At 37.1% G+C, this 25,352-nt stretch overlaps 1 protein-coding gene across 4 annotated transcripts in view; it reads left to right on the top strand.

Annotated features, from left to right (window-relative positions):
* Window positions 1-25,352, top strand: part of UTRN (utrophin) — a 366,848-nt gene that overhangs the window by 268,347 nt on the left and 73,149 nt on the right. For 3 of the 4 annotated variants that reach the window (XM_029962891.1, XM_018078025.2, XM_018078026.2), the window contains 5 exons: window positions 1,599-1,728; window positions 13,419-13,687; window positions 16,007-16,153; window positions 17,470-17,548; window positions 22,397-22,457. In XM_029962891.1, the coding sequence (XP_029818751.1) occupies window positions 1,599-1,728; window positions 13,419-13,687; window positions 16,007-16,153; window positions 17,470-17,548; window positions 22,397-22,457 (686 nt within the window). The remainder of the gene's footprint in view (window positions 1-1,598; window positions 1,729-13,418; window positions 13,688-16,006; window positions 16,154-17,469; window positions 17,549-22,396; window positions 22,458-25,352) is intronic. The other variant, XM_029962892.1, reaches the window with a different exon arrangement.

The raw sequence follows: 25,352 nt of genomic DNA on the forward strand, positions 1-25,352 counted from the left end.
AATGTGAAATTAAAATATTGATACATTCTCTGATGATCGGAAGGGATTCTTCAGGAATGTTGTTTTTACAATACTTCAGTTTCTGTATTTTTTGTTTCAAATATGTAGGACTTGGTTTTTAAACGGCAATTTTTATTTCTTACTACATATAGTGTATACTGAATCCTACAAAGAATATTATTGCTATGCAAAGGCATTTAGAGATGTGTTCTGAAGAGTTTTTTGTGTAAATACAGTAGTTAATGGTTACTAAAGGTTGGACTGTATAACGCAATTCCTAAATGTAATGGAGGTTAGTGTGTTTTCAGTGATTAGTTTTTGTTGGGGTTATTTATTTATTTTATTTGGACTAGAAGAATCAAAGTATTTGAGAAGATGAGGAAGATAAAGGAATAGAGTGGGGGAGAAATGGGGGAAAATACAGCTTGCCTCCTGCTAAGTTAAAGTCAAGAGGTAGATGTTTTTTATGATTATAACATCAAGAGACTTAATAATGAAAAGGATAAGATAGCAGTTGTGAGACTTCTATGGCAGCTGTTTTTCACAATTTTCTGTAGTAGAAACACTCATTTTCTTAAATAATGTTGTCAACACTCACTAAATGCATTTCTCTAGCTCGAATGGGGCCTGAGCAAACTGTGTCAGCAAAATAAGCTTGGATGTTGTAATTAGAGCTAAAAATATATTGGAGAAATTAAAAAAAAAGTATCTTCCTTTGTGTTTCTATGGGTAGAAAGTAATACAAATAGAACCGGAAAAGCAGATTCCTTCTGAGTGGTACAGATTTATACTTAAAATATCGAATGGAAGAAAATGCTTTCTAAGAAACACTACAGCTGTTTTTTTTAAAAAAGGGTTCGTTACACTTAAACCTTTAAAAAAGTCATAAATGCTGTAGAGCAAAATATCTTGAAATTCATTTCCATCAGCATAAAAAAACTTAAAGAAAAATTGATAATTTTCTTTCTGTATACAAGTCTCAATTGTTTCTACATAATAAGGATCAAAATACTTTTATCTAATTTGAAGGGTGTTTTATCAGAATGTATTATCATAATAAAATTTTTGTTACATATTTTCTAAATTAAAAAAAATAAATAGGAAACAGAAACAAGAGGTTTCATTTTCTAAGGAATGCAAAGTATTTTTGAAATTTTTTAGTATTTTATAAAATTATTTTCTGAAATTTCAGTTGATGCAATTTGCTGTTATTCCAGATATCAAAAAAGTAAAGTCTGTTGTAGTAATCTACTATACATTATTGCTGTTCTGTTAAAAGCAATAAACCAATAAACCCATTAAATTTACTTTTATTTTAGAAGTTTAATGCAGTATTTTCAGTTTCTCTTGGTTTTTTTTGAAAACCTACCATCATCACCTTTCTTGTGTTCATTTCTTCAAGTCAGTTTCATAAAAATTGGCCTTCCAACCTTAATTTCTTGCTGTTTTTGTTTTTCTAAAATTTGCATTTTATCTTGCAGTCTGAATAACACACTGGTTGTTACTCATTCACTAGACAGGTCTGGTCAGAGAGGTAAAAACAGAGAATTGTTCACAATGTCAAGTTACAAATGCATTCTTCTTTCCCTTCCCAAAAGGCACTGAGACGTGAACTGAAGGATAAAGAGCAAGCCATTCTCAATGCTGTGGACCAGGCACGAGTTTTCCTTGCTGACCAACCAATTGAGGGGCCTGAGGAACCAAGAAGGAGCTTACATTCAAAAACAGGTCAGAAAATACTTCTAGAAATGGTCAAAAGGAGAGAAAAAGGACTTGCATGTACATGGTTTATATCCCAATTATTTGGTTAGACCAGAATTTTCCAAATCACATCCTGCTTGCTTTTATTTCAGTGATTAATCTCAAAGTGTTACTACTCTGCTTCGTAAGTACTTACATTTTAATGGAAGAAGTAGAAACATCTCTATTGCCTTTTCCAGGTTTTGATTCAAAACACTCGTGAGATCAGTTCTGGTCTTTTTTTCTTAACATGATAATGTACAGACCTTAAATTTAGTCAGAATAGTAGTTCAAAGGTGCACACTCAAATGTACATATGTCTTTATTCAAAGTGTTACTCCACAAATAGAAGTAAGTGTATTTGGTGGTGTATCTCATTCAAACTGAAAGAAATCATCTTTAGAAAGGCAGTCTTTACAGAATCTTATGGATTTGAACATTAAATGAATTATTGCTAAGAAATTGAACCACAGCTATCCTAGAAACTGTATCTACATTGCATTTGTTGAGATATCAGTCTATATATCAGAGACCAAAAAGAAGAGAATAATTTTTCTTCACCCCCCACAAAATAGAAAATTATCTGTGTGAATAAATCCTACAATTATGTTTCTGATATAAACTACAGCATTATGAAGTCTTACTTTTAGTTACATAAGAACTGTTCTTGGAAAATGTAGTAATCTGCTTTTGTAGAACTATCAGTTGATATAAGATGTGAATAATTTACTGTTCTGAATCATTTACAAAATTACAGTATAGCTGCTTTTATTGAGAGATACTTTTTCTTTCCATACATCTTCTTATACATCTCCATGGCAAACTTCTTAAATTTGTTCATTGGAAACATAATTTGTGTTATTTCTGTGCAAATTTTTAAGTGGTTTCATATTCCCTAATTTAACTTTGTGATAAAATTTGAATGGCTGGTGATTAAAGCCAATGAACCATTTATCTCTGTGATTAGTTCTGGTACCTTAGCTGCTGTAATGTATCTTACTACTTCCTTTTTAAGCTCCTGACTCCTGATAACATTCAGTTTGTCTTTATTCTCAAACCCATTTGATATATGGCATCTGTAATGTTTTAATTGGTCTAAATCAAAAGCAACCTCAGTTGAAAAATAAGGTTTGCTTGCTGTATATTTGCTCATATTTTCACACAGAAGTTTGAAATAGCAGATTCTCTCCTCAAAAGCATAGAACCTCTCAGCACAAATGATACCGATATATAAAATGTTACCAATGTAAAATGTTAATTTTCTAGCAGGAGTTGATATCAATGATCTAGTCAGCATTGACTGAAGGTGCAAGAGCAAACTTCAGATGATAAGGTGCACCATAAATTCTTGTTATCCAGTCTTTTATGATGGATCATGATTATTATTATTTTGTGCTATACCAATGGCAGTGATAACAGTATAGCAGGGAATTCGATGACCATGGTTAACTGCATAGCAGTAACAGCTTGAGTCTGCAAGTGATGTGTGCATGTCTCTGCTGTAGTCATCATATTTGAAAACCACTGGGAAGTCTCATAGATGTGCACTGAACTTATTTTCCTCTTCCTTCTTCACACTCAGTAGTCCACAGAATTTATTTTTTGAGCACGTGGTTATTCTTGGTTACAAGCCACACTCCCACCAGTCTAACTCTCATGTCTTCACCTCAGTAGGGTGGAGGCATGAAATGGGAAGAACAGGAGTAAGATGGGTCATGATGGGGATCAGATGGATCACAGATGCAGAGCCATTACAAACTACTGTTGTGGGCCAAACAAATGTGCTTGGGAAAAAAAAATATTGCTATTTCAAATAAATAATTAAATACTAATTTGGTTGGTAGTGGGAAACAAAAAGACAAACATCCAAATCACAGCTTTCCTCCCCGCTTTCACACACTCGACTTCCTTATTCCTGTCTTTTACCCTGCTTTGTTGTGACTACAGATCACGTTCAGAGGCAACAAGTGGTGTGGGAGAGTGGGAAGGTGCTAAGTCCACAGTTAGCCTAGAAGTTTTTCTCTGCTGCTTTTTTCTTCTCACGTCTTTCCTCTTCACGGGTTTTCCATTTGGAATGTCTGCCCTGCCATGGAGTTGCTCCTCCTCCTTTGACCTTGGTGTTCCCTCTGCAGTTTCTCCTGTTTGTTCCCTCCTTCTCTTTCTCTGCTGTTCTCTGCTGTTTCTTAAATACACTTTCCCTGAGGTGCCACCAGCACGGCTGAGGGCCTCAGCTGTATATGATTAGACCAGAGACAGGCACCAATCACTTGCAGACCATGGCCTCAGCTATGCTCTTTGGTGGGTAGACTGGAGTCTGTTGTCCCTGGCACACAGCAGCTGCAGCCTCTTCTCCCAGAGACCCCTGTGAAGCTGCCACTGCCAGCAGTGGGCACTCACACCCCACACAGAACGGGACTACACTATCTGTAAATTAATAGACTTTCAGACCAAAAAGTGTCTTTGAATCCTTTTCTCTGATCTCAAATAATAAGCTGTTCATTTTCACCCAGGACTGAGTCTAGTAAATTTTTTCTGGCAACTAATACCACCAATCTCCAGAAAGCTACATCTCTGAACTAGAAGGCAGCCAGACACACAGTTTTTCTTCTGATTAACCCTTTATAGTGAAGAATGTGGATGTGAGCTTATGTTTACTTTTAAAATGTTGGTGGTTTTAAATTTTATTTTCTGCCTGCCTGTCAATCACTGGTGTTCTCTGCAGTTGATTAAGGTTAGCTTGTTAACTTCAGTGAAGTCCACTTCATGTTGATAAAGGGGAAGAAGTGTGGTTTCAGATTGTAAGCTGACAGTCTGTCTTTAAAAAATATTGATTAACAGTACACAGCACTGTACAGTCTTGATTTGAACATTTCTCTGCCTGGTTCTATAATACAAGTAGCAAAACTGTTTTATTAAATCGAAGTTGTATTAATTGGAAAATCACAGTTTCTTGAGGTTAGTTCTTGCCTTGTATAAGAGCAGGAGTTTTTAGAGGAGAAGGTTAGCTAATCTGAAGAGGATAAAGGTTGTAAAATTGTTTTCTGTATTCTTCAACTTCTCTTTCTTTTTTTTTTCCCATTTTCTTTTTCACCATAGGTGTTTTCATGCCAGGAAGGGCATTGTTGCAAGGGCAAGGAATGAGAGAGATTTAGGAGAAAAATTATAAGAATCAGTTTTGAACTTGACCAAGACCTATTTTAAGGACCTGTGTATACCTGCATTCATTAAGAGAATATTTGTTATAGGATGCCTTATGATAACCTATTACTATCTATAATGGTTTTGTTAATGTCAGATATATTCCAAGAATGTAAAATCATGTTATGAGTAAGCCTTGTTTTCTTCTCTCCCATCTTTGCCTTATGCTTACTGTGTTGGCCTTCTACTGTACTATGTAGTAACTGGCACAGTCAGAGTTCTTCATCTTCCAGGAAACTTCCTTCTAAGTTAATTATATCTATCATCTTTTCTTCTCTTTTTGTTTTGCCATGTTTCCATAGAGAGGCCCCATCACAAAAAAAAGCAAGCTTCATGCTCTTCTTGTCTTTGAGCTGCTTCAGCATCTGAGTGGAGCTGATTGATAAGCCAGCGGGCCAGCTGCTGAATTTTGTAGATGGACAGGTTACAGAAATTGAAAATGCTCATGTTTTTAGCTTTTTTGGTGACTTATCCATGGCATAGGAGAAAACTTAGATCTGAAAATATTAATTGTCATTCGCTATGGCATAGTTACAGCTGGCTTCCTAAATCCATGTACTGTAAGGTTACAGGCCATGGAAAACAAAAAGGAAAGCAGAAATAATATTTTCTGTCCCCAGGGTTCTACAAACTGATGATATGACTTTGCTGAAATTCTTGTCCACTCAAGCAGTGAGGGAGTGGAGATAATTTTTTTAGAAGATAACATAAATTAATATCCTAGCAGATTACCACAGGCTACTACACTGATTCTCAGTGCAACAGTGAATGTTTCTGGGAGACTGCAATATTGTCAAAGTACTTCAGTAGTGTCTAGTTTTCTCGGGATAATTAGATTCCTAGCTCTGAGAGCTGTCGTTTGGTAGCAGAGGTTGTTGAGATGAACACAACATTTTAAAATAACTATTTACCATCTGTTATTTCCTATTAATGGAAAGTACAGAAAGCCCCATAAGTCACAACTGTGTTAATAAAAGAAATACACTAATAAGTATCAGTGAATTGCATGTATATACTTTAAATAGAGTTGCGAACACAACATATTTGCCTCTTTCAGATACAAATAAAAGCTAAACTTTTTTTGCTCCCCACCACTGAGCACATTCAGGTAAATTCTCTGCCATAATTTTTCCTTTTTGCAAGGAAGATCTCACTAAAATAGGCATGTATGTAGCAGGCAGCATTTCTATTCCTGCCCACTTGTGTCTGTTGTCTAGCTATCACACGCTACCGCAATATTTTTTTTTACCTCTGCTATGCAGCTGGGCTGAGTTTGAAATCTTGAATGTGAAAATTAGAAGTGCTTTGGAGAATGAAGAGGGTATGGCCCACTGAATGTTGGTGGAATCACGCCCAGAAACTGCTTACACTGTTTTGAGCATTACTACCTCTGTTTTAGTTGGAGCTCACTCAGTTGTGACTTTTAAGAGTTTCTTCCTAAGATTAGAGAGAAGTGCAGTTACCTGTTAGAGAATCTCAAAGTAATTGTCTCACTCCTTTTCAGATAGATCTTAGTCACTCTACAAGTTTAGTCCACCGGGGTGAAGCCTTGAAATTCTTCCTGTAGAGTCGTCATGGTTGTCTGCTTGGATTTGTATTAGTACAGTTCAAGGAAACTGTTTCCACTTTCTGAGTGGTGTGGAGTAAAAACTTGGAGGATTTTAAAGCCTGAATTTTTAATGGCACCAGACTGGCTTGATAGTTGTTAATTTTTTTACTGATTGGTTGGGATTTTTTGGTGTTTGTTTTTTTTTTTTCCTATTGTTTTTTTTTTCCGTGAGAACCTCAGGATATAAACAGTTATATTCATTCTTGACCTGTGTGCTCTCTTGTTGTCACAGTTTTATCTGAAATACAGGGTGCTTTCCAGGTGGAAGCACATTCTGAAAGTTTAACCGTTGCCTTGTTTACAAGACTTGAGAAACCAGTGAAACTGTCTGCAAGAGAATTTTCAGTTATCCTTTGAGTAATGCTCATTGGTGGCTCTCAGAGGTTAAGATGGCTCTCAAACCTTAAGACCTTGTGTGAAAGAAAATGCCTTCCTTACACTCTAGAGCAAACATAGCTTAAAACATTTTAAATGAGCTCCAAGAAAGCAAGTGGGAAATTGCAGAAAAACAAACTAGAAGTCATGTCTATAGAGGAAAAAATAGGCTGAAAAGAGTTACTTAAAAGGTCAGAAAAGTTCAGAACATGGATGTTTTAAAGTCCTGTGTGTTTATTATAGGGTGCCATTGAGTCAGGGAGCCCTATCTTTTGCGCTGCCTGACTTGTCTGTTTTCTGGTTTTGTGTTGTTTTGGAATAAATTAGGTGTCTCTGTTTTGTTTTGAAATGCTGTTATGGGATGTATGTCTTCTGCAGTCTTGCTGAGGAACTACCTACCATATGTGCAGTGCCAGAAAAACAAATCTTTATTGATCTCTGGAATAAATAAAAACTTGTTAAAATCCACAGTCACAGTGCTTTGAAAAGAAACATAGGATTAATTTCTTGCTTGCCTAGAGTAATTGAGACTCCAATAATACTTTCCCTTTAACTGCAATTGGAAGAAGGCACAACTTGGAGATGCTGTAACAATACTGTTGTTTTTGCGTTTTTCTGGTATTGTGGCAGGAGCGGACTAAAACTGAATTCATACCTGGTTTATGTTCCTGGAGCAACATAAACTTTGGGCATCCACTGTGCAAAAGTGTTGTGAACTTCCTTTGGATCACACCATTTATTTAAAAATGTTGGCATTTTTATATTGAAAAGTAGTATGTGTGGTTTGTTTATGTTGACAGATTACGCTGATTGTGCTGGATAAATGCAAGGTTCTCAGGATTGCTGTGATCTTTGTTAGTTTTCTGGAGATAGGTTCTGGGGGACAACTTAATTATTTCTTTTAACTGGAAGCTACTTCCTTTGTTTTGTCCATCTCTGTCTTCCCCACCAGCACCCAGTGGGAAATATCAACTGTTGTTATTAAAGAATATGTATGTATGCTGGCATTGTTCTTTTGTCTTTATCTGAAGCCCATACTCTGAGCCCTTTCCAGAATTATTCATCATACATGAGGTTAACAGTTTCCTTTGCTCTGCTTTTGCAATTCTGTCTTCTGTAGACCAAAGGTAATTTATCTCTTATCCTGCAGAGACTTTCCTCATTCACTCTTTGTTTAATTAAGTTTCTCTAGTTTGAAGAACTTTCAGTTTTGATAGAAGAATACCTAAATGGGCAAAAATGCAAATGACTGTGCTGTTTCCTTGTTTTAACTAAATATGCAATAGATATTTGAATAGGAGGAAAAGGCAAGATATGAGTTGTGCTTGGATGGTTGGGTGCTTGGAGTGTGATTGCTGCATTTCCGCGTTAACCAGTTGGTGCTTATTCTTTAAACTTCCTATTGCCATCCCATCAGAACTAAGTTTTCTGTCAAAACTGTTAGAAGCCCAAAGAATACTTTCTCTGGAGCAGTGCTAAAGACTTCATGATGCAATGACAGCACTGCTTTTGGTGGTTCTGCTTAGGAATATGACAGTGTGCCGTTGTGCCTATTCAAATGCTCTGAAAGTTTTCATAATGTGATTGCAGTGCTGTGTCACCCATTGTTTTTTGCTGCAACGATCAGTTGAACCAAGGAAGAGACAACATTTGATATAATGGCAGAGGGAAGGGACTTGAAATCATCTCCAGTTCCACTATATTTTATTAAGACTATATCAAAAGCGAAAGGAAATTAATGTAATTTTGGCAGGATGCATCACTAGTTCAAGGCCATATAATAAGGATCAAGCACAACTGCTTAAAATGAAATATGCTAGAGCCAAATTGTTTTAAGAAGTCTAAAATTAATTCTTAACAAGAAGAATTTTCTTCACTTGTATTCTCCATATATGTAGGCATGCAGGGAAGCTATATGCTATAAAATTCAGGCGTGAAAGTTTTCCTTCTATAGCACTCAGTCTTTGCTAGAGACACAGAAAATCTGTTGGTGCTTTGTGACAAAAAATGCTTATTAAAATCAAGATTTCCCCCCCCCACTACAAAAGCAGGCTTTTTTTTCTGCTCTTTTTCCCTTATCGCAAGGTCAATTACTGTCTTTTCTCTTTGGTTAACAAAGTTAATATAGGCTGTTCTTACTTTCTGAGCAGCTGCTGAAGTGAACATATGTAACAAGTACCATTAAAAAAAGGAGGGGGGAAGCTGATCAAGTTGATCATTGAAAAGACTTTTTGTATTAAGTAGGAACAAAAGAGCAAAAACTACTATGTAGAATTTTTTCACAGCAAAAAGGAATTCTGTCTGCCAGTGTGTGTAATGACAGACTGGATAAATGAATTGCAAACTAAGAGAAGAAAACTCCTCCTGTTAAGACAATTTTTTTTGAGATTTACAATTTATGCTATGTAACCTTGCTGTGCAGTATCTCGAAGACTGTGGTCTCTGCTTGAAAAAAAGTAATGTGTTGCTCATTAATAAGTTTGGTTTTCATGGTGGAAAACATGTAGTTATACAGAATATATTTCTCTTAAATGAATATATGCTGAATGGTTTTATAGCTCATAAAGGCACATATTTTGCTTTATTTTCCTCGCAAATGTCTTTTTAGGGCAAGTTTACAAGCACTTCCAAGGCTTTTGTAAAATAAAGCAGTCTTGCAATGAATTAATATTTTTCAAAAACAGTATGTGGTAGATATCCTTGCACAGTGACACCGACTTGACAAATGGTTTTAAAACATATTTAGGTTTTCAGTTCTGCTGGGATACTTGTATCACCCCAGTCATTCTCGAATCTTTTTCCCCTCCCAAAATAAGAGACTAGTCTGTCATGAGTAAAACTGCCTTGTTTTAGCTGGCCATACAAATAAAGTCAGGCTATTGTTCCCCTCTTTTAATCCCAGAATCACCAAGCATGGAAGAGACCTTCAAGGTCATCTAGTCCAACTGTTAACATAGCACCACTATAGTCACCTCTGAACCATGTCTCCATGAGCCATATCCAATCTATTTATTGCTATAGCCACATTTTTTCTTATTGCTTCCATGAGAGCAAGAGACACTCACTGAATCTGTTGTCGGTATCTTTAAGGCCAGCCAAAGAGTTTTGCAAGGTTTTCAGCTCTTACTAAAGCTTTCTGCGTGTTCTTTGTCAAGTGACTGATCTTTTAAAAAGACCAGCTAATAATCTAGCTTAGAACTGTTCAGACCTTGCAACATTTTACTCTTTTATGCAGAATTGGTAGGTTTTGGCTCTGATAACAGGTAAAGGATGATGCAACTAACTGCATGATGTTGGATAAAAATGGCAGATTGCAGCTTTGCCTGTATCTAACTTTCACTTAGTCCAGTTTCTGGGTATAATGTCCCCTGTAGCCAAATACTCAAGATACCAACAGAGGAGGCTTCCTCTACTGGGTCTGCAATTTTCTGTCCCATTTCAATGAAACTCAGTATTCCCTTACCTTGTGTAAAGGATTCCATCTCTAGGTGCTCCATAATCCTCATTTATTATCTTGCAGCTTTTACTACTGTGGTCTGGTTGTCCTCAACCTATAGCTGTATCATAGGATACCTCAACCTATGAGATAACCTATGATACTAGACTTTGCCACTAGGTACAGCTTGTGTTCACAGTTCCTTTGTTACTGCACTGAAGTGGATTCTCATTCATTCATCCATTATTGTTATATTATTATTCTCAAAGGTGAGTAATTCCAGAATTACTTGTGGTAACAACCTCTTTAATGTCTCTACATAAGCAAATTTTTTTCTAAAAGGGGATTTTGCACAGAGCTTCAGCTTTATTTCTTTTCATTTTTCTAAAATATGTTGCAAAGCTTGGGGTAGAGATCATTTCAGAATTGTATTGTTCTATGATGTAGCTTATTCTACTGGGAAATTCTGTAAATCCAGAGACAAGGTGCAATTTATCACAGCATAGCTTTGGTCTTCATCTTTATTCTAATCTGTCAGTATTGCAAATTGTAGGTTACTACCATGTCTTTAGATGCCAGAGCTACATACATAGTTCATATCTGTTTGCATCTAGTTAAGCACTGTAGGTTTTTTTCAAAACTATTTCACCCCAAGTTCCTCTTCTGAAACACCTGCTTTCCATTGTGGTGTCCCTAAGCCTGGCTATAATCTCTACTTTTGCAGGCAAAGTACACATAGGCAGTGCTCTCATGTGATACCTTATGACACCCAACAAGTCACTGAAATATCTTGTTAAGCTCAAAATATCTTTTGTACCACTCAGCTGCACTCTTTCTTCAAATGGCTCTCTCTTTTGAGGTCAAAACATGCACCGCAACCTGCAGCCTCGGTGTCTATCTCCCTTCTTTGGTGATGCTGGCTCTTGTTGATTGCCCTTGCCTTCCAATCTGCTCTGGTTACCATTCCTTGTACGTTGTTTCTCCTACATAACCACTTTTCAGCAAGATCCTTTGTGCAATGCCCTCTCCTCCCTACATCAACAATTATAATGCAAAATGTGCATTTTGGGTTGCGTTTTACTTGGTTGGTTGGTTTTTTCAGATGGCAGTTGGGTTGTGTTGTTGATTACTCTTCTAGTATTTGTAGTCTAGCATTTATCAAGATTAATATGGGCTAACAAGATTTGAAAAAACTTTAAAAGAAAAACTGGACCAAGTATGTAGAATTGGTGGGCAGAAACTCTGATTTCAATCCAAACAACTCCCTATTACTTTTATATCTGGGGAAAATGTCCCTGCCCTTCTAAACAACAAATTGAATGTACTCTAGTGTTTTATTTTGTATTAATTACTTGCAGTATGCTTTTCTGTATTGTGTGCTATGGGACAATAGTTGCATCACCAGAGACATAGTGAGGTAACTTTTTCAACCATAAGTGTGCATTTACTTTGACGTTCATCTAGTCTTTGTAAAGCAAAAAGTTTTTTCCCACACCATTTTTGTATGTTGTCCCCTCACGCTCCTCCACTACATTAGCAAGTCCAAGCTTATAATGATTTTAAAGACAGTCTATCAGTAAGTGGAAGATTGTATGTGTCTGACTTCTGATAGAAGTGGTACTTTCATCTTTGTGTGATTATGTGTGATTTATTCATAGGTAACACTTAAATTTTGATCACAGGAATACTGTGATAAACCTTTACCAAAGGTTTTATGTAGGACTGAAGAGAAGGCCAAATAGCTTAGTTTCAGTGTATGTCACATCTCTTCCCCCCTCTTTTGCTTCCTGTTTTTTTGCATTGTATAGATTTTCCTCTGCTTGCTTCTCTGCTTGCTTCTCTGCCTGCTTCTGTGCCTGCAGAGGCTGCAAGGCTCTTATGTAGAAGGGGAATCCTATGAGACTGGCTGTTTTTTTGTCATTACTGAAGCAACTCTTCCCTGATGAAGGAAGCTCCCTATGACTTTTTTCAGAAAGTACCCTCTGAGCAGTAGACAGTAGGACCTGCTGGGGATGTTTTAGGGTTTTCTTTTAGCATTCTGGCTGTCTGGGTCTTGCTCAGTCTCAAACTGAAGACCCAAAAAAGACATCATGTTCTCTCATTGATAGGCTACGTGACTGATACACAGAAATCACCTCTTGTGGAGGCCAGAGAAGTCACCAGCTGATGGGTTTGTCAGTTCTTGTTGTCAGAGAGGTCTGGTGTAGAGTTCTGCCTGATGTCTTGCAGACTTACCGGGGACTGGAGATTTCAATATAAGCATTTGACCGAAATAATCAGTATCATCTCCAGTGACTATGTCCTGAGGAGGGGGGGTGTGTGCCTGTTATAGCTTTGCTGATTGCAAAGACCAGTGGCAGGTGATCTTTGTAATTTGAATGGCATTTTCATGGTTGCTGAGGTGTGTGCTATCTAAACACAGAAGCCTGAAATTTGTCAGTAATAGTGAACCATAAGCTTGACTCTTTTTCAGTCAATAGCTTCACTGAACCTTTTTAGATTTGGAAAACCTATTTTAACCAGCCCTTTAGGCCTTTGGTATTAACACAGAAAAATGGATGTAGAGCTGCAGGACCACTCCCCACATGATACTCAGTAGACCTTGGATTTTGCTAGTGGATTTTAAGAGACATCCTGGTAGTAGGGTGAAAGTGGTGGTAAATGATCCAGGAACAAAGCACTGTTCTTGCTCGTTCTACATGGTCCACAGATTCCCTATGGCAGTTTTCAGTAGGGGAAAAAAGACCTTTTATTTCCTTCCTCTGTGCCTCCAAAAATGACAAACCAGAAGTAAGCTGCTTTTGCTTTGTGGATATCATAATATATGAAAGTCAGGAATAGTTTCCTGTCTTCTGATCAAGCTTTGTTTTGTCAGTTGGAGTGACTGAGGTTTATTTCAGTTATGACAAGGTAGACTTTCTTCTACGTTATACCTGCTGAAATAAATTGTCAGTTGACACTGGACTTACTGACTGTCTTGAGCACCTATCTCAGGCTCACTGTCTGTTTAACTGGACATGAATAAGAAGGAAACAGTGTAACTCTTCTTTCCCTTTGCAGAATTGACCCCTGAGGAGAAAGCCATGAGGATGGCCAAAGCTATGCGTAAACAGTCATCAGAGGTAAAAGAGAAGTGGGAGAACCTAAATGCCAGCGCCACTATCTGGCAGAAGCAAGTGGACAAAGCATTAGAAAAACTGAAAGACCTGCAGTGTGCCATGGATGACCTCGATGCTGATTTGAAGGAGGCCGAAAATGTGAGGAATGGCTGGAAACCTGTAGGAGACTTGCTCATAGATTCGTTACCAGATCACATTGAGAAAACTACAGTAAGTGTGGAACTCCTGGGAAATATTTAGCCTGTGTGTGTGTCAGGCCTCTTCATTCTACTACCTCTAGTCACATTAGATATATACACACTGTGTACTTAAATTGTCATGTGCAGTATAAAGTGCTCTTTAAAGACCATATCTGAGGTCTCAAAGTCCAGTGCTGTGCCACATTGACTCTGTTGGCTGGGGTTGCATAAGCACATGTGATCAGCAAGCTTCAGGTGTGTACAGAATATAACATTCATTAAATGAAAAAAATGTGTTCTAGGAATTAAATATTTTCCTCCTCTAAATACTGTCTAATCCGTAGTTAGGACTTGGGTTTGCTTGGAGCTGTGCCCAGGCACTGGAGTATGAATGAGCGGAGTCAATTGTCATTCCAGCAGTTGACAGTATCTCCCCTTCTTTTTGTAGTGGTGAGCTGTCAGATCTGTTTGACCATCATGTATACCTTTCTTGTTAGGAAAACATTTAGAACTTTTTCAGTCATACAGAAATGTATTCGTAGTTTTAGTTTGTTTCTTAACTTTCATAAAGCTCACACATTTATTACCTATTTTAGTTCGTATGACTGACTATTTGCACTTGCTTTTACTTTAGCCTGGCTTCTCATCAGGATTATTTCAAAGTGAAGAACACATACTACTCTATAACTTTCTTGCTGCTTGGGTTCCAGGCCACCCATGCAGGGCTCAGCATCGCAAGGCATAGCTGCTCGTGATGGGTAGTAGCCCTCCCCTGCTTAACTTCATGGGTTGAGTAGGGACCCCGTAATGCAGAGCTCCCCAAAGAAGGGGTATCTTCTGATAACTATCATCCAGGAAAGCTGGCTGGAAACAGTACAGTGCTTAGGGAAGTGCCTGAATATCAGGAGATATTCCAGGAGAGCATGTGGGTATGCACATGTAGGTAGAGAAAATTGCTGTTTGGGGCAAATTTAGCACCTATCACTTCTGTTTCACAAACACAGCTTTTCAGTTTTTAAGCTTAAGGGTGAATATGGCAAAGCATTAGAAAACCTGACCATCCACACCTTCTGCTTGGGGTGCTTGTATGAGAAGAATGAAAGGCCACGCACTGTGACCAGGTTTCTGCAGATATTCTCTCTATGCGTATATAGCCTGTGGTCTCCCAGGGCTGCATTATTTCACATATATCAGTGTAAGCATCCTCATTCTCAAAATTTTGTTGTTACTTTCAAGGTTAATGGAACCAGAATCCTTAAAACAAAGACAGTCAAAGCTGAGTTATATCCAGACTGCTGTTGATGTGAGAAGAATGATGAATGTCTTCCTCTCCCTCTTATATTTTAATATAGATACTAAAGCAAGAAATAAGATGCTAATGCTGAATAGCTCCTTGTTCTCATGTTAAGAAGTGATTTGTCATATCTCAATGGCTTTTTCTGTAGAGTAAAGTAACGTCTTTCAGATTTTCATTGCTGTGGAAAAACTGAAAATCTGCTGAACTAATAGGGGCCTGCTGGCTGTCCAGAAGCCCAGTGCTTCTTTCTTGCCTGTATGTTCCTTCTGTTCCTGGGTCTGATGAGAGTGATTTTTGAAGGGAGGTAAATAATTGAATTATCCAAAGAAAATGCTTTTTTAACAGTTGTTTTTGGCATGTTTCATGATGTTCAATCAAGCTGTTTATAGGATTGAACACTTAACTGCTCACAGCAAAAAAGACATTTGATGCATCTTTTTAACTGTAACTAAAACTTGCATCAATTTTGCCTTAATACTGTATTTAGTTCTATTTGATTCAATAAACCTTTTACTTCTTTTTAGTCATTTGTAATAGTTTCACTCTGTGGTTCTAATCAGGTAAAACATTGTACTCCTTTTCCTTAGAAGACAAATTTCTTCATGCTTTGCTAATTCAATAATAGTTTTTAAATTGAATTTTTGTTAGCCGCTTAATACTGGAAAGCTATAGCTACTGAACACATTTTTTCTTAAGAACACTTGGCAGCTGTATGCTGCTAAAGCTCCTAATATAGCATTGTGTATTTTCTTTTGTGATGAAATGCTCTAAAGCCATATGGCACCACTAAAAAAATAATTTAAATTGTTTTAGGGGCACAATTTGCTTATGGGCGTTTGAGCAAGTTTCATACTGTTTTTCTGTAAAGATGGATATGAATGATATAGTAAGAACAATGAAGTGAGGGAACTTTTTTTGCCGAGAACTGACATGTGTCCAGTTGTTCAGCATAAACTTCCGTGTTGGGCAGGTCAGAACCGTGTTGAGTTTACTGTGGCTTTTGTGCTGCTCAAATGTCCCTTGAACATAAGTGTATGTTTCTTACCCTTTAAGGCTTTTAGAGACGAAATTGCTCCCATCAACTTAAAAGTTAAAACAGTGAATGATTTGTCCAGTCAGCTGTCTCCACTTGACCTTTATCCATCCTTAAAGATGTCTCGTCAACTGGATGATCTTAATATGCGTTGGAAACTTTTACAGGTATTCTTCTGAATATGTACAGTAGGTGTGTGGGGAGGGATGTTTCTTTTTCTCTGTCCTCTCTGTCCTTTCTCCTCTCTTCTCTGATGTGTTATTACTATTTGTTCCATTACTTCTATTGCTAAGGTGTTACTCTGTTGGTACCAAAGCAACAAAAAGATGTCTTTCCTTCAGCAGGTTAACCAAAAGCTTTCCCTTTCAAGCTGTTTCAGCAGTTTATTCACACAGGAAACTGCATTAAACTCTGGAGACTAGTGGGAACTATTGCTGCATGCTTTTTTTGTATATCTTATAGCAGTATATTTTATTACATAAATCTGTGTTACCAAAAACTGGTATAAATACTTCTGTTGTGTTTCCAGCTTGTGGAAAGCTATTTTATTTTGTCTTTGAACGTTCACTTTCTGTAGGGAATTTCACTTTAAGTGTCTTAAGTATTAGTAGAGCTATAACAAGGTATGAGCAATAGCAATTTAGCATTACAAAACAGAAGAGGATATGCTATGAGAGAGATTCATATTGCATAGTTATGATTATTGTGCTTAAATGGTCTGAGAAAGGTAAATCAATGTGCCTGATTACAGTTGAAACTCATACATAGTTTCGAAGTGAATAATTTAATGGAGTTTCTTACGTCAGTTAAAAATTCATGTATCAATTTTGAAGTTTCTCACTTTTTTATTTTGTAGGAAATACTTATCAGACTTCTAGGGAGGGTAGCGGGAATTAATTTTCAAAACCTGGGCACCAGTTCCTGGGCCAGTAGTTTTGAATAAGTCACTCCTGAGAGGCAAAGCTATTAATGTGTCATATCAGACCTTTCCTTTCTTCTCAAACTGAGTTAACCAAGCAACCAAACTACTGCTGGGTGTGCTAGTGCAGTTTCAATTAATAAACTGGGGGTGGAGTCATGTCAGCAAGTGAAACTGTATCTTCCAAAATGGTTCTGTGCTGACAAGGCAGCTGTGAGATCAATAAAATCAAACTGAGACCTGCTGACTATGGAAATGTGGACAACAGAAATGTTGGGAGGAGGTCAGAAACTTCAGCAGTAGGCTATAGTCACCGTGACACTACTTTTGTTTGTTATTGATCTACAGTTCTCACACAAGAACGCTGCAAGATACAAACAGGATTTTCATTAAGCAAGTGGAAAAAAAAATGTAGCCGTGAATAGATGGATGTCAAATGAGAGCTATGACACACACAAATTAATTTCACTAAAAATGAATGTAAACAAGTGGTCTTCTTATCATGGTCTTGGTGTTGCAAAGTAAATGCCAATGTAAATTTTGTGTATGTGTGTTTATATGTAGGTGTCTGTAGAGGATCGCCTTAAACAGTTACAGGAGGCACACCGAGATTTTGGGCCTGCATCCCAGCACTTTCTTTCCAGTAAGTTCTTTGAATTAATCGACATGAGAGATATGATGGCTTTCCTAAAGACTGACTGATCTTTACTCCAGTTTTCCCTATGTTTTGAAGAAGTTCTTCTTCCATATTATCTACTTCTGTGTTTTTGTGGGGGTGTTTCATCTTCATAACTGCACTGACAATCTCACTAGTGTGCTTCCCACTGTACCACCTTTCTGAGATATTGTTGTGCCCTGGTTGTTTTATTCTTTGTCCTCTGCTGCAGTGTCTAACCTGTGACTGTTCCAGAATCTTTGCTTGTTCATAAGCACATCTTCTCATCCTCTGCCAACTCTTTCCTCTGTTTCCTTTTGCTTCTGCTCTTGCTGGGATGACACAAAGGAAGAGCTACCGGGATTTTTTTTTTTTAAATTAAAGACTTCATGTCATACATTTCTGGAACTTCAAATAAAGGGCTGAGGAAAGCAAGCGTGCATCACTTTCTCAAGACCTATCCTTCCATCTTTTTCTATTTAATGAAAATTTTAGAGGTATAAGCCTGTGATCTCCCATATACTAAGAGGGCAAAAGCAGATTTGACATAATTTGCTACAAATAAATAGGTTGTGATATCAAGATCCATGTAGATTTTTTTCCAATGTTCTAGCCTACCTGCTGTCATCAGGGCTAATAAGACAAAGTGTTAACCCGGTCACTTCTCCAATTTTTAACTGAGGGCTTCAGTAATAAAAATAAAATCATTGCAGGAATTGAGAAGTCAGCATGACAATGAGCAGTTGTTTCCCAGAGATTCTGAAGTACTGTATGTCAATGTATAGCTAAACAGCTAATATAATTTAAAAGAATAAATGATTCTTGATTTCCTTTCTTGACTTATGTGACAACCGTGTTCTTATTTTAAATTGACAGTTATTTTTTCAATAAACAAGATACAATGTATATAAAATATTACAGCTGTTATGTAAAATAGCAATTCCTGGAGCCACTTTGTCCTGTTCTTAAATTGACAGAACAAACAAACAACTTCAAAAAGTATATGATTTATTTGTTAATTAAATTTAAGCCGTATTAGAAGTATAGCATACTGTTGCCACAGTGGTTTTGTAGCTCTTCCAATCTCAAACATGTAACCTTGACAGTCAGTTCCTTCACTACTGTGTCACTGTTGAGGCTGTTCTGTTCACCTTTCCTCACCTGGACCATTGCAAATATTCAGGTGACTGATCAGGGCAGGAGGAGAATCAGTCAAAGAGTCCACATGTAAAACTTGCCAGGAAAAGTTGACTGGTTTTGTCTTGACCTGGATCATTTCCTTGATTTGGCTTACAGCTATGTCACAATAAAAAACTGCATTCACAAAACTGAGTGATGAAATGGCTTTCTTGCTGGTTTAAGCATTCATAGAGTTACGTCCAAAGAGACCATGCAGTGCCATATCAGCATACCACAGCCATGCTTAGGGAATCTTCTCCAGGCTTAAGGAGACATTCGTTTTGTTACATGCAAAAGTTAAAAAAGGAAAGCTTCCAGAATGCATGTTGGTAGATACCACAAAGAGCTATAGCCAAGTAACACAGTTTTTGAAAAGCAAATAATATGCAGTTATCCATTTAAACTCTTTGTTAAAGACAACCTCTTTCCCCACACAAACTACAACAAAAACTTGTTAAAAAAATAAAAATAAACAAAACTCTTTTTAGAGATTCAGGTAAACAGAGTTAAAGAACTTATACCTACAATTTTTTATAAAGTCAGTTAAATGAAAGCCAGGGGCAGTAACTTCAAAAGGAAAGTCATAAAAAAGTCATTAAATCTGGAAAAGTAAAGGTTTTATCCTGACAGGTTGCAAGACTGCATATTCTAAATCAAAATTTTCAAACATTTTTAGCAGCAATAAATGACTTCAAATTGTGAGGAACAAGTTGAGTAGTAGTCTGAATAAGACAATCTCAAACTTCAAAAACTGCAATTGATATATATGTATGTCTTGTGCAAATCTTCATCTCCAAAACTGCACTTCTGAATTAGAGGGCAGGTTTTTATCTGTGCTCATCTGACAACATCTATTTTGCATTTACCTCACATACCTGTTACTTTTCCTCCAAATCCTTACAGGGGAACATAACTTGCCATCACACCGTTGTCAGCTGACTAGATCCCAATTTGCAACCGGATTTGTCTACCTTGCATTGGCCTCTTTAGCCACCAGCGTGCTTGTAGCAAATGTGGGTAGAGTCCTTCCCAAATCTTCATTCGTGAAGCCTAGCCGTGATGATATGATGAGATCCCAGTTATCATTTACTCAGTAATTTGTACTAGCAGAACACTTATCTCTACCTGTTTATCAGATTCATAGAACAGCCCAGATTGAAAGGGATGGAGTTCAAAAGATCATCTGGTCCAACCTTTCATAGGAATGGGAGCCTAGATGACATTATCCAGCATCCTGATTCCAGCCCCATTAGTCCAGTGATTTCATCTCTGCAGTGGCTAGAAACATCTCAGTACTAAAAAGACACAATACAGCATTTGATACTGCTGTTTGAGTTTGTAGAACACCAATTAGATGGATTCATGCAGTCCATCACTAAGAAAGTGCTTCAAAGTATTTTTGAAGACTATCAAACAACATATTAGCCCTTCCTAAAATGTTCTGTGCGAGGAGGCTGAGGTAAAGCAGTATTATTAGTCCACTACAATCTATGATCCCTTTTTTTGCTGAGCTGTTGTTTCCTCTCCCTTCATTGGGAGGCAAGAGTATGTTGAACTTTTTTTCAGTGCTTGTGAGATGGAAGGTAAGCCCCTTGCAAGTTAGTAACTGAGCAATAAATTTTATATATGCCTAAAACAGCTGAAGATGAAGAATCCTCATAACCCTTTGCAAAAGGATTGCTTTGCTGTCTCCTGCCTTAGAAATAGTAACTTGTTTCTTCTGTAATTAATTTATTTTCCAAGGTTGACGATCCACTTCTCTCTGTTGTGTTTTTGTGTGCTTCTGAGATGAATCCTTGAACATCCACAGAGTGCTGACTCCACAAGTTCCCTGAAAAATAGCTAGGTATTCAGTGACCTGCTCAAAGCACCTCTCAGCCATACTAATACCAAGAGGCCTGCTAGTGAGTGCCAGAATTGATAACTGCTATGTTCAGTTTTCATCAGGAAACTGCTTTTTAAAAAACAGCAGTAGTCTCATTTTCCAGAGCTTCATGCAGCAGAGAACTGGCAATGTTTTACAAAGGTTGTTTCCAAACAGGTAGAGCATGACTCGGTCCATAGTAATTAGTAATTTAATTGATTACACTTTTTATTCCATATTTGTGTTGTTGAAGAATATCTGTTTTAGCATATAAATTGTAGTTGAGCAATTTTCTAGCTGACATAATTAGTATAGTAGTACAGGAACCACCATAGGTGTGAAATGGCAACACTAGAGAAAGAAACTCTAAAGCTGATTGCCACCTTCACCTATCTTGTTGATTTTTTTTTCCCCCCAGAATTATGAATGCTTAAGGATTATTTTTCAGTTAGCTACCTCTGTTTGAGCATTTAACCTTTATTAGTTTTTTTTTTCTTTACCAGGTAACTGCCTACCTCTTAATTGCAAATGTTATTCTCTTCTTTAAATATTGAGATGGAATTTTCTCTTATTTTTTCCAGTAAATAATGTGGTTTACTTTATTCCTGTAGTTTCCCAAATATTCTTCTCAGTTAATCTGTGTTTTCAGTACGTGAATGTTTCTTAAATTGTAAACCATGAAATTTTGTGTGAGGTCACAGCCATTAAACCTCTTGGGAAGCAGTCAGCTAGTAGCAGGGTGAGACCTGCCTCTCTCTGTAGCTGCAACAGCCTATGGGACTTACACAGCTTGTTACTGCCAAATGGATGTTTTTTTCCAAAGAGGGATGGGCTCTAAAGTGGGCCATGCTTGCAGAAAATTGCATTAATTGAGAGTTTAATTACTTGAGATGCAATGTGGATCAAAGCTGTGTCTCATTTTAGCAAGTTTTGAAACAGGGGTGTTAGCACCCATGAGTAGGCACTCTGTCTCAGAAGTGTTGCCATATGCGTGCAATATAAATTCATTCAATTGTGATGATCATTTATTCCTACCTGTTCTTTCCATCTCTGGTTCTATAGTGAATCTAGAGAAGTGAGTTTTTTCCATGATAAACCCTAATTACCCAGGTACTAGTCTGGTAATTTCTGGTAGGTATGTGTACCTGTGGTTTTTTTCAGTAAGCAGCTGCTTATAAGTTGTCCACCAGCAGTCCTGTTGACCTGAACACTTTTTAACCTTTTATCTCTTGGGATCTTTAGATAAGCATAGTTGTAGTGTCATGTTTGACTTCATGCCTTTTTCAACTCAGTGTGCAGAAGGCTTCTTGATGTTATGGATGATATCTAAGTAATCAATATTAATTTGAGTTGCAAATAGGAACCCTTATATAAGGGTTGTAACTAATAAAAATAAGATTGATATTTCTTCTTTTTTGTCCTGTTGCAGAGCATTAATTATAGTAGTGGAATAATTTATTTTCAAAGCATAAACTGATAATAATTCCATAGAGGTAGGAAAACCAGTGTCTACATTTTCCCTGAATGGATAGCTTGCTTGCTTAGAATTTATTATCCTTTGAAGTAGAATCACCACATTTGTTTTATTTCCAGTGTGGCTTCAAATAGATGTCTGGAATCATCTTGATAGATTGTCATAGTTTTCTTTTGCTAATTTTCTAATTACTGAAAATAGTCTGGGAAATTTTGTTTCCATTTGTTATAACCATATAATTATAAAATAAATAAAAGATAGTTAGATTTTTAAATTTGACACGTGCTTTCTCATAACTACCTTGTCTTTATTTCCTCAGCCTCAGTACAGTTTCCATGGCAGAGATCTGTTTCACATAACAAAGTGCCCTATTATATCAAGTAAGTTTGCCTTTTATTCTTTTTTCCTTAACCCTACCAGAGAGTCTTATCGCCATAACCTGGCAGATGAACATAGGGACTAAGTAGTAGCTAGAAATGTTACCAGGAGTTTCTCTACTTACTGTTCTGCTGCATATATTATATAGTCGTGTTTATTGCTTTACATGCTATATAATTTAGAAATATGTAAATAGAAATCAATGACAAACCCAAATTAAAACCTCACTCAAACAGGTAGGAAACAGCAGGGACATTTCAATATAATACGTAATCAGTATTCAAACTAGACTTGTTCTTATGTGTGTGGCTCATCCAGAGTGTAAACTGTAAAGGGAAAAAAAGCTGAATAAGTAATGTATTTAAAAATGCAAAGTTTATAACCTACAGCAAAACAGTGGTGACTAATATCTGTTGAGCCCATTCATCTTTGCGTACCATATTTATTTGGAAATATACATGTGTTGACTGTCCTTCTGTCCTTTTCTTTACTTTATGGAAGTTCTTATGGTGCTTGATTTTAAGGCAAATTATGCATTTTCATAAATATTTACAAAAATTGTACAAATACCTTGATTACCAAGAGGAATGGTCGAGATACTTATTTTGAAAATAATAAAGAATACTTAGTTATGGAGGTAAGGAGATTTTGATGTGTTTTACTCAGAGCAGTCCATAACTTCGCTTTTCTTAATCTATCATCATTTATTTATGTACTGTTTGCCAGTACTTTAAAGATCAAAGATTGCAGCTTTGAGAGGAGGATAGCGCTTTGCCAGAGAGGTAAATGAAATTTTAAGAAGGTGCAGTGTATAGTAAGGGAGACCCAAGCAGTTCATTTTAGGCTGAAGGAAATCTGTTAAAATGTTATCAGTTTGAGTTTGGGAAAAGGGTAGGTTTTTTAAGGTAGAATGACTGTGAGTTGGACTTGAAGATAGTTCATTCTAAAGAACACAAGTGAGGTTTTTTTACTATTGCATATTGCTCATAAATCTGAGATCTGAGAACCACATTTTGTGCTTCAAACAATTTATGAGTACTTGAGAGCTTTGAAAAGCAGGTAACAGTCAATTCGTGTCAGTCAAACCTGTTATGACTCTTGAGGTGTGATGGTTATTTTTAAACTGTCATATGAAGATTAATTTCTTTAAAGGGTCCGAGTAGGTAACTAGAAAAAGCAAAAACCTGCTGTGAAGATCCATGAATTCTCTGTGAAAGCATTTGTGCTTCTCCTGAAAAGTTTTGCAGGAGGCAAGAAAAACTATGACACACTAGAGAAGAGGTTCCTGGCTTCGTCCTGAGTGGAAGAGGAGAGGGCAAAAGGATGCAAAGGCTCACTCACTACCAAGACTCAGACAGAAGTGTATTAAAGTGATCACACCTACAGCAGTAATTCAAGGAAAATGCTGAAGTAGCAAGCTTCAGAAAGCAAGAGGAAAACTACCCTAAGCCTGTGATTTTTTTCTTGTGGGTATGTCCTTACTGGACATTGAAAGATGGCAATTCACTTTCCTGCTCTATCAGAGCTGATAGCTGGAGTTGGGAGGGTTTATCAGGTGTGAGTTGGACCCAGAGGGTTTTGCGGAGCTCGTTGGTACATTCAGAGTTGGGGAACAGAGATGGGAACAGATGGAACAGACTAATATTAAAGCTTCTCATCTGTGCTGAACAAGGCAGATATTTTAAACTTGCATATTTCATGTGTGTATCCTTTTTTCATATTTAATACATTCTTTTGAGTTTCCGAGCATCTCTCTTATCCCACCTCAGCCAAAGTTCAGTTTTTGAGAAATCTTTTTTTTATCATTGCTAGTTGAGAAGAAAGTAAGTCTTTCCAGTTGTGTGCCCTAGGTGCAGTCCTGCAAGCTCACCAGTTGGTGGCCAAGTATCCACTTGTGCTGTGGGCTTCCTCTGGTGTGTTGGCCGCCCTAGAGCTAGACTGGGGGATGAAGCCAGTTGGGGCTGAGAAAGAAACCCCAGCATCCCTCAGAAATTGTTTTAATGGTCTTGCACAGGAAGTTTGGTAAGGGAGCAGAAGTGTAGGGCACGTTCTCTGAGGGGCGAGGTCTTTATAGTAGCAGAGACCGCTGTTTAATTTGCAAGATGGCCTTAATGAAGTCAGCAGGACTAACTACTGCATCTCAAGGAAGACTTTTCCAGTAATCTTTCCCTACTTGCAACATGATATATGCTGCTGAAGCAATGATTCTTGTGTCTTGAAAGAGAATGATGGTATGTGTAACTGGTAGGATTTATTTATTTTAAAAAACTTGAGGATGAATACTGAATTTCAGTAGCTTCACAGTCTGAAAAGCAGAGTGACCTTGGCAGTTTCCTACATTTTTTATTCCTTACTGATCTAAACATCGTTTTCAGAAGCAGCTAGATAAATCAGAGAGTTGTGGAAGATAAAGCAGAAAAGAACTGATTCCGAATTTCATTTGCTTTGTTATGATCAGACTGGAGAGTATTCTTGGCTTTAAATACCCTTTTCAATCTTTTTGTGTTCCTTAATTTCAAACACAGTTTAAAGAAGAGAGAAAAACAATACTGACAGAAAAAAACATGCTGACTGTGTGATTAGTGATTACATGAGTGAGACAATTTAAGAGAATAGGCAACAGGATTTAATGATGGATGTTTATATAGAAAGGAATGCTAGGAAAGAGGGAAAGATTGACTTAATTTTCTTTTTTTTTTTTAATTGTACTAACCCCTTGCAAAGACTCGCCTTTGATGTAAAGCACAGCATAAGTAGAAGGAACAGTTATGATGAATCTTAATAACTGTCATTTGAGAACAACTATATTTGTTGTATTTACAGCAAGACTTGTATATTTAGAGGGAAGGTTTAAGATACCACTTGTTCATTTTATGGTATAAAGAAGATAAAAACAG

Source organism: Manacus vitellinus, unplaced genomic scaffold (genome assembly GCF_001715985.3).
Source record: "Manacus vitellinus isolate BGI_N305 unplaced genomic scaffold, ASM171598v3 scaffold_4_pilon, whole genome shotgun sequence".
NCBI classification, from domain to species: domain Eukaryota; kingdom Metazoa; phylum Chordata; class Aves; order Passeriformes; family Pipridae; genus Manacus; species Manacus vitellinus.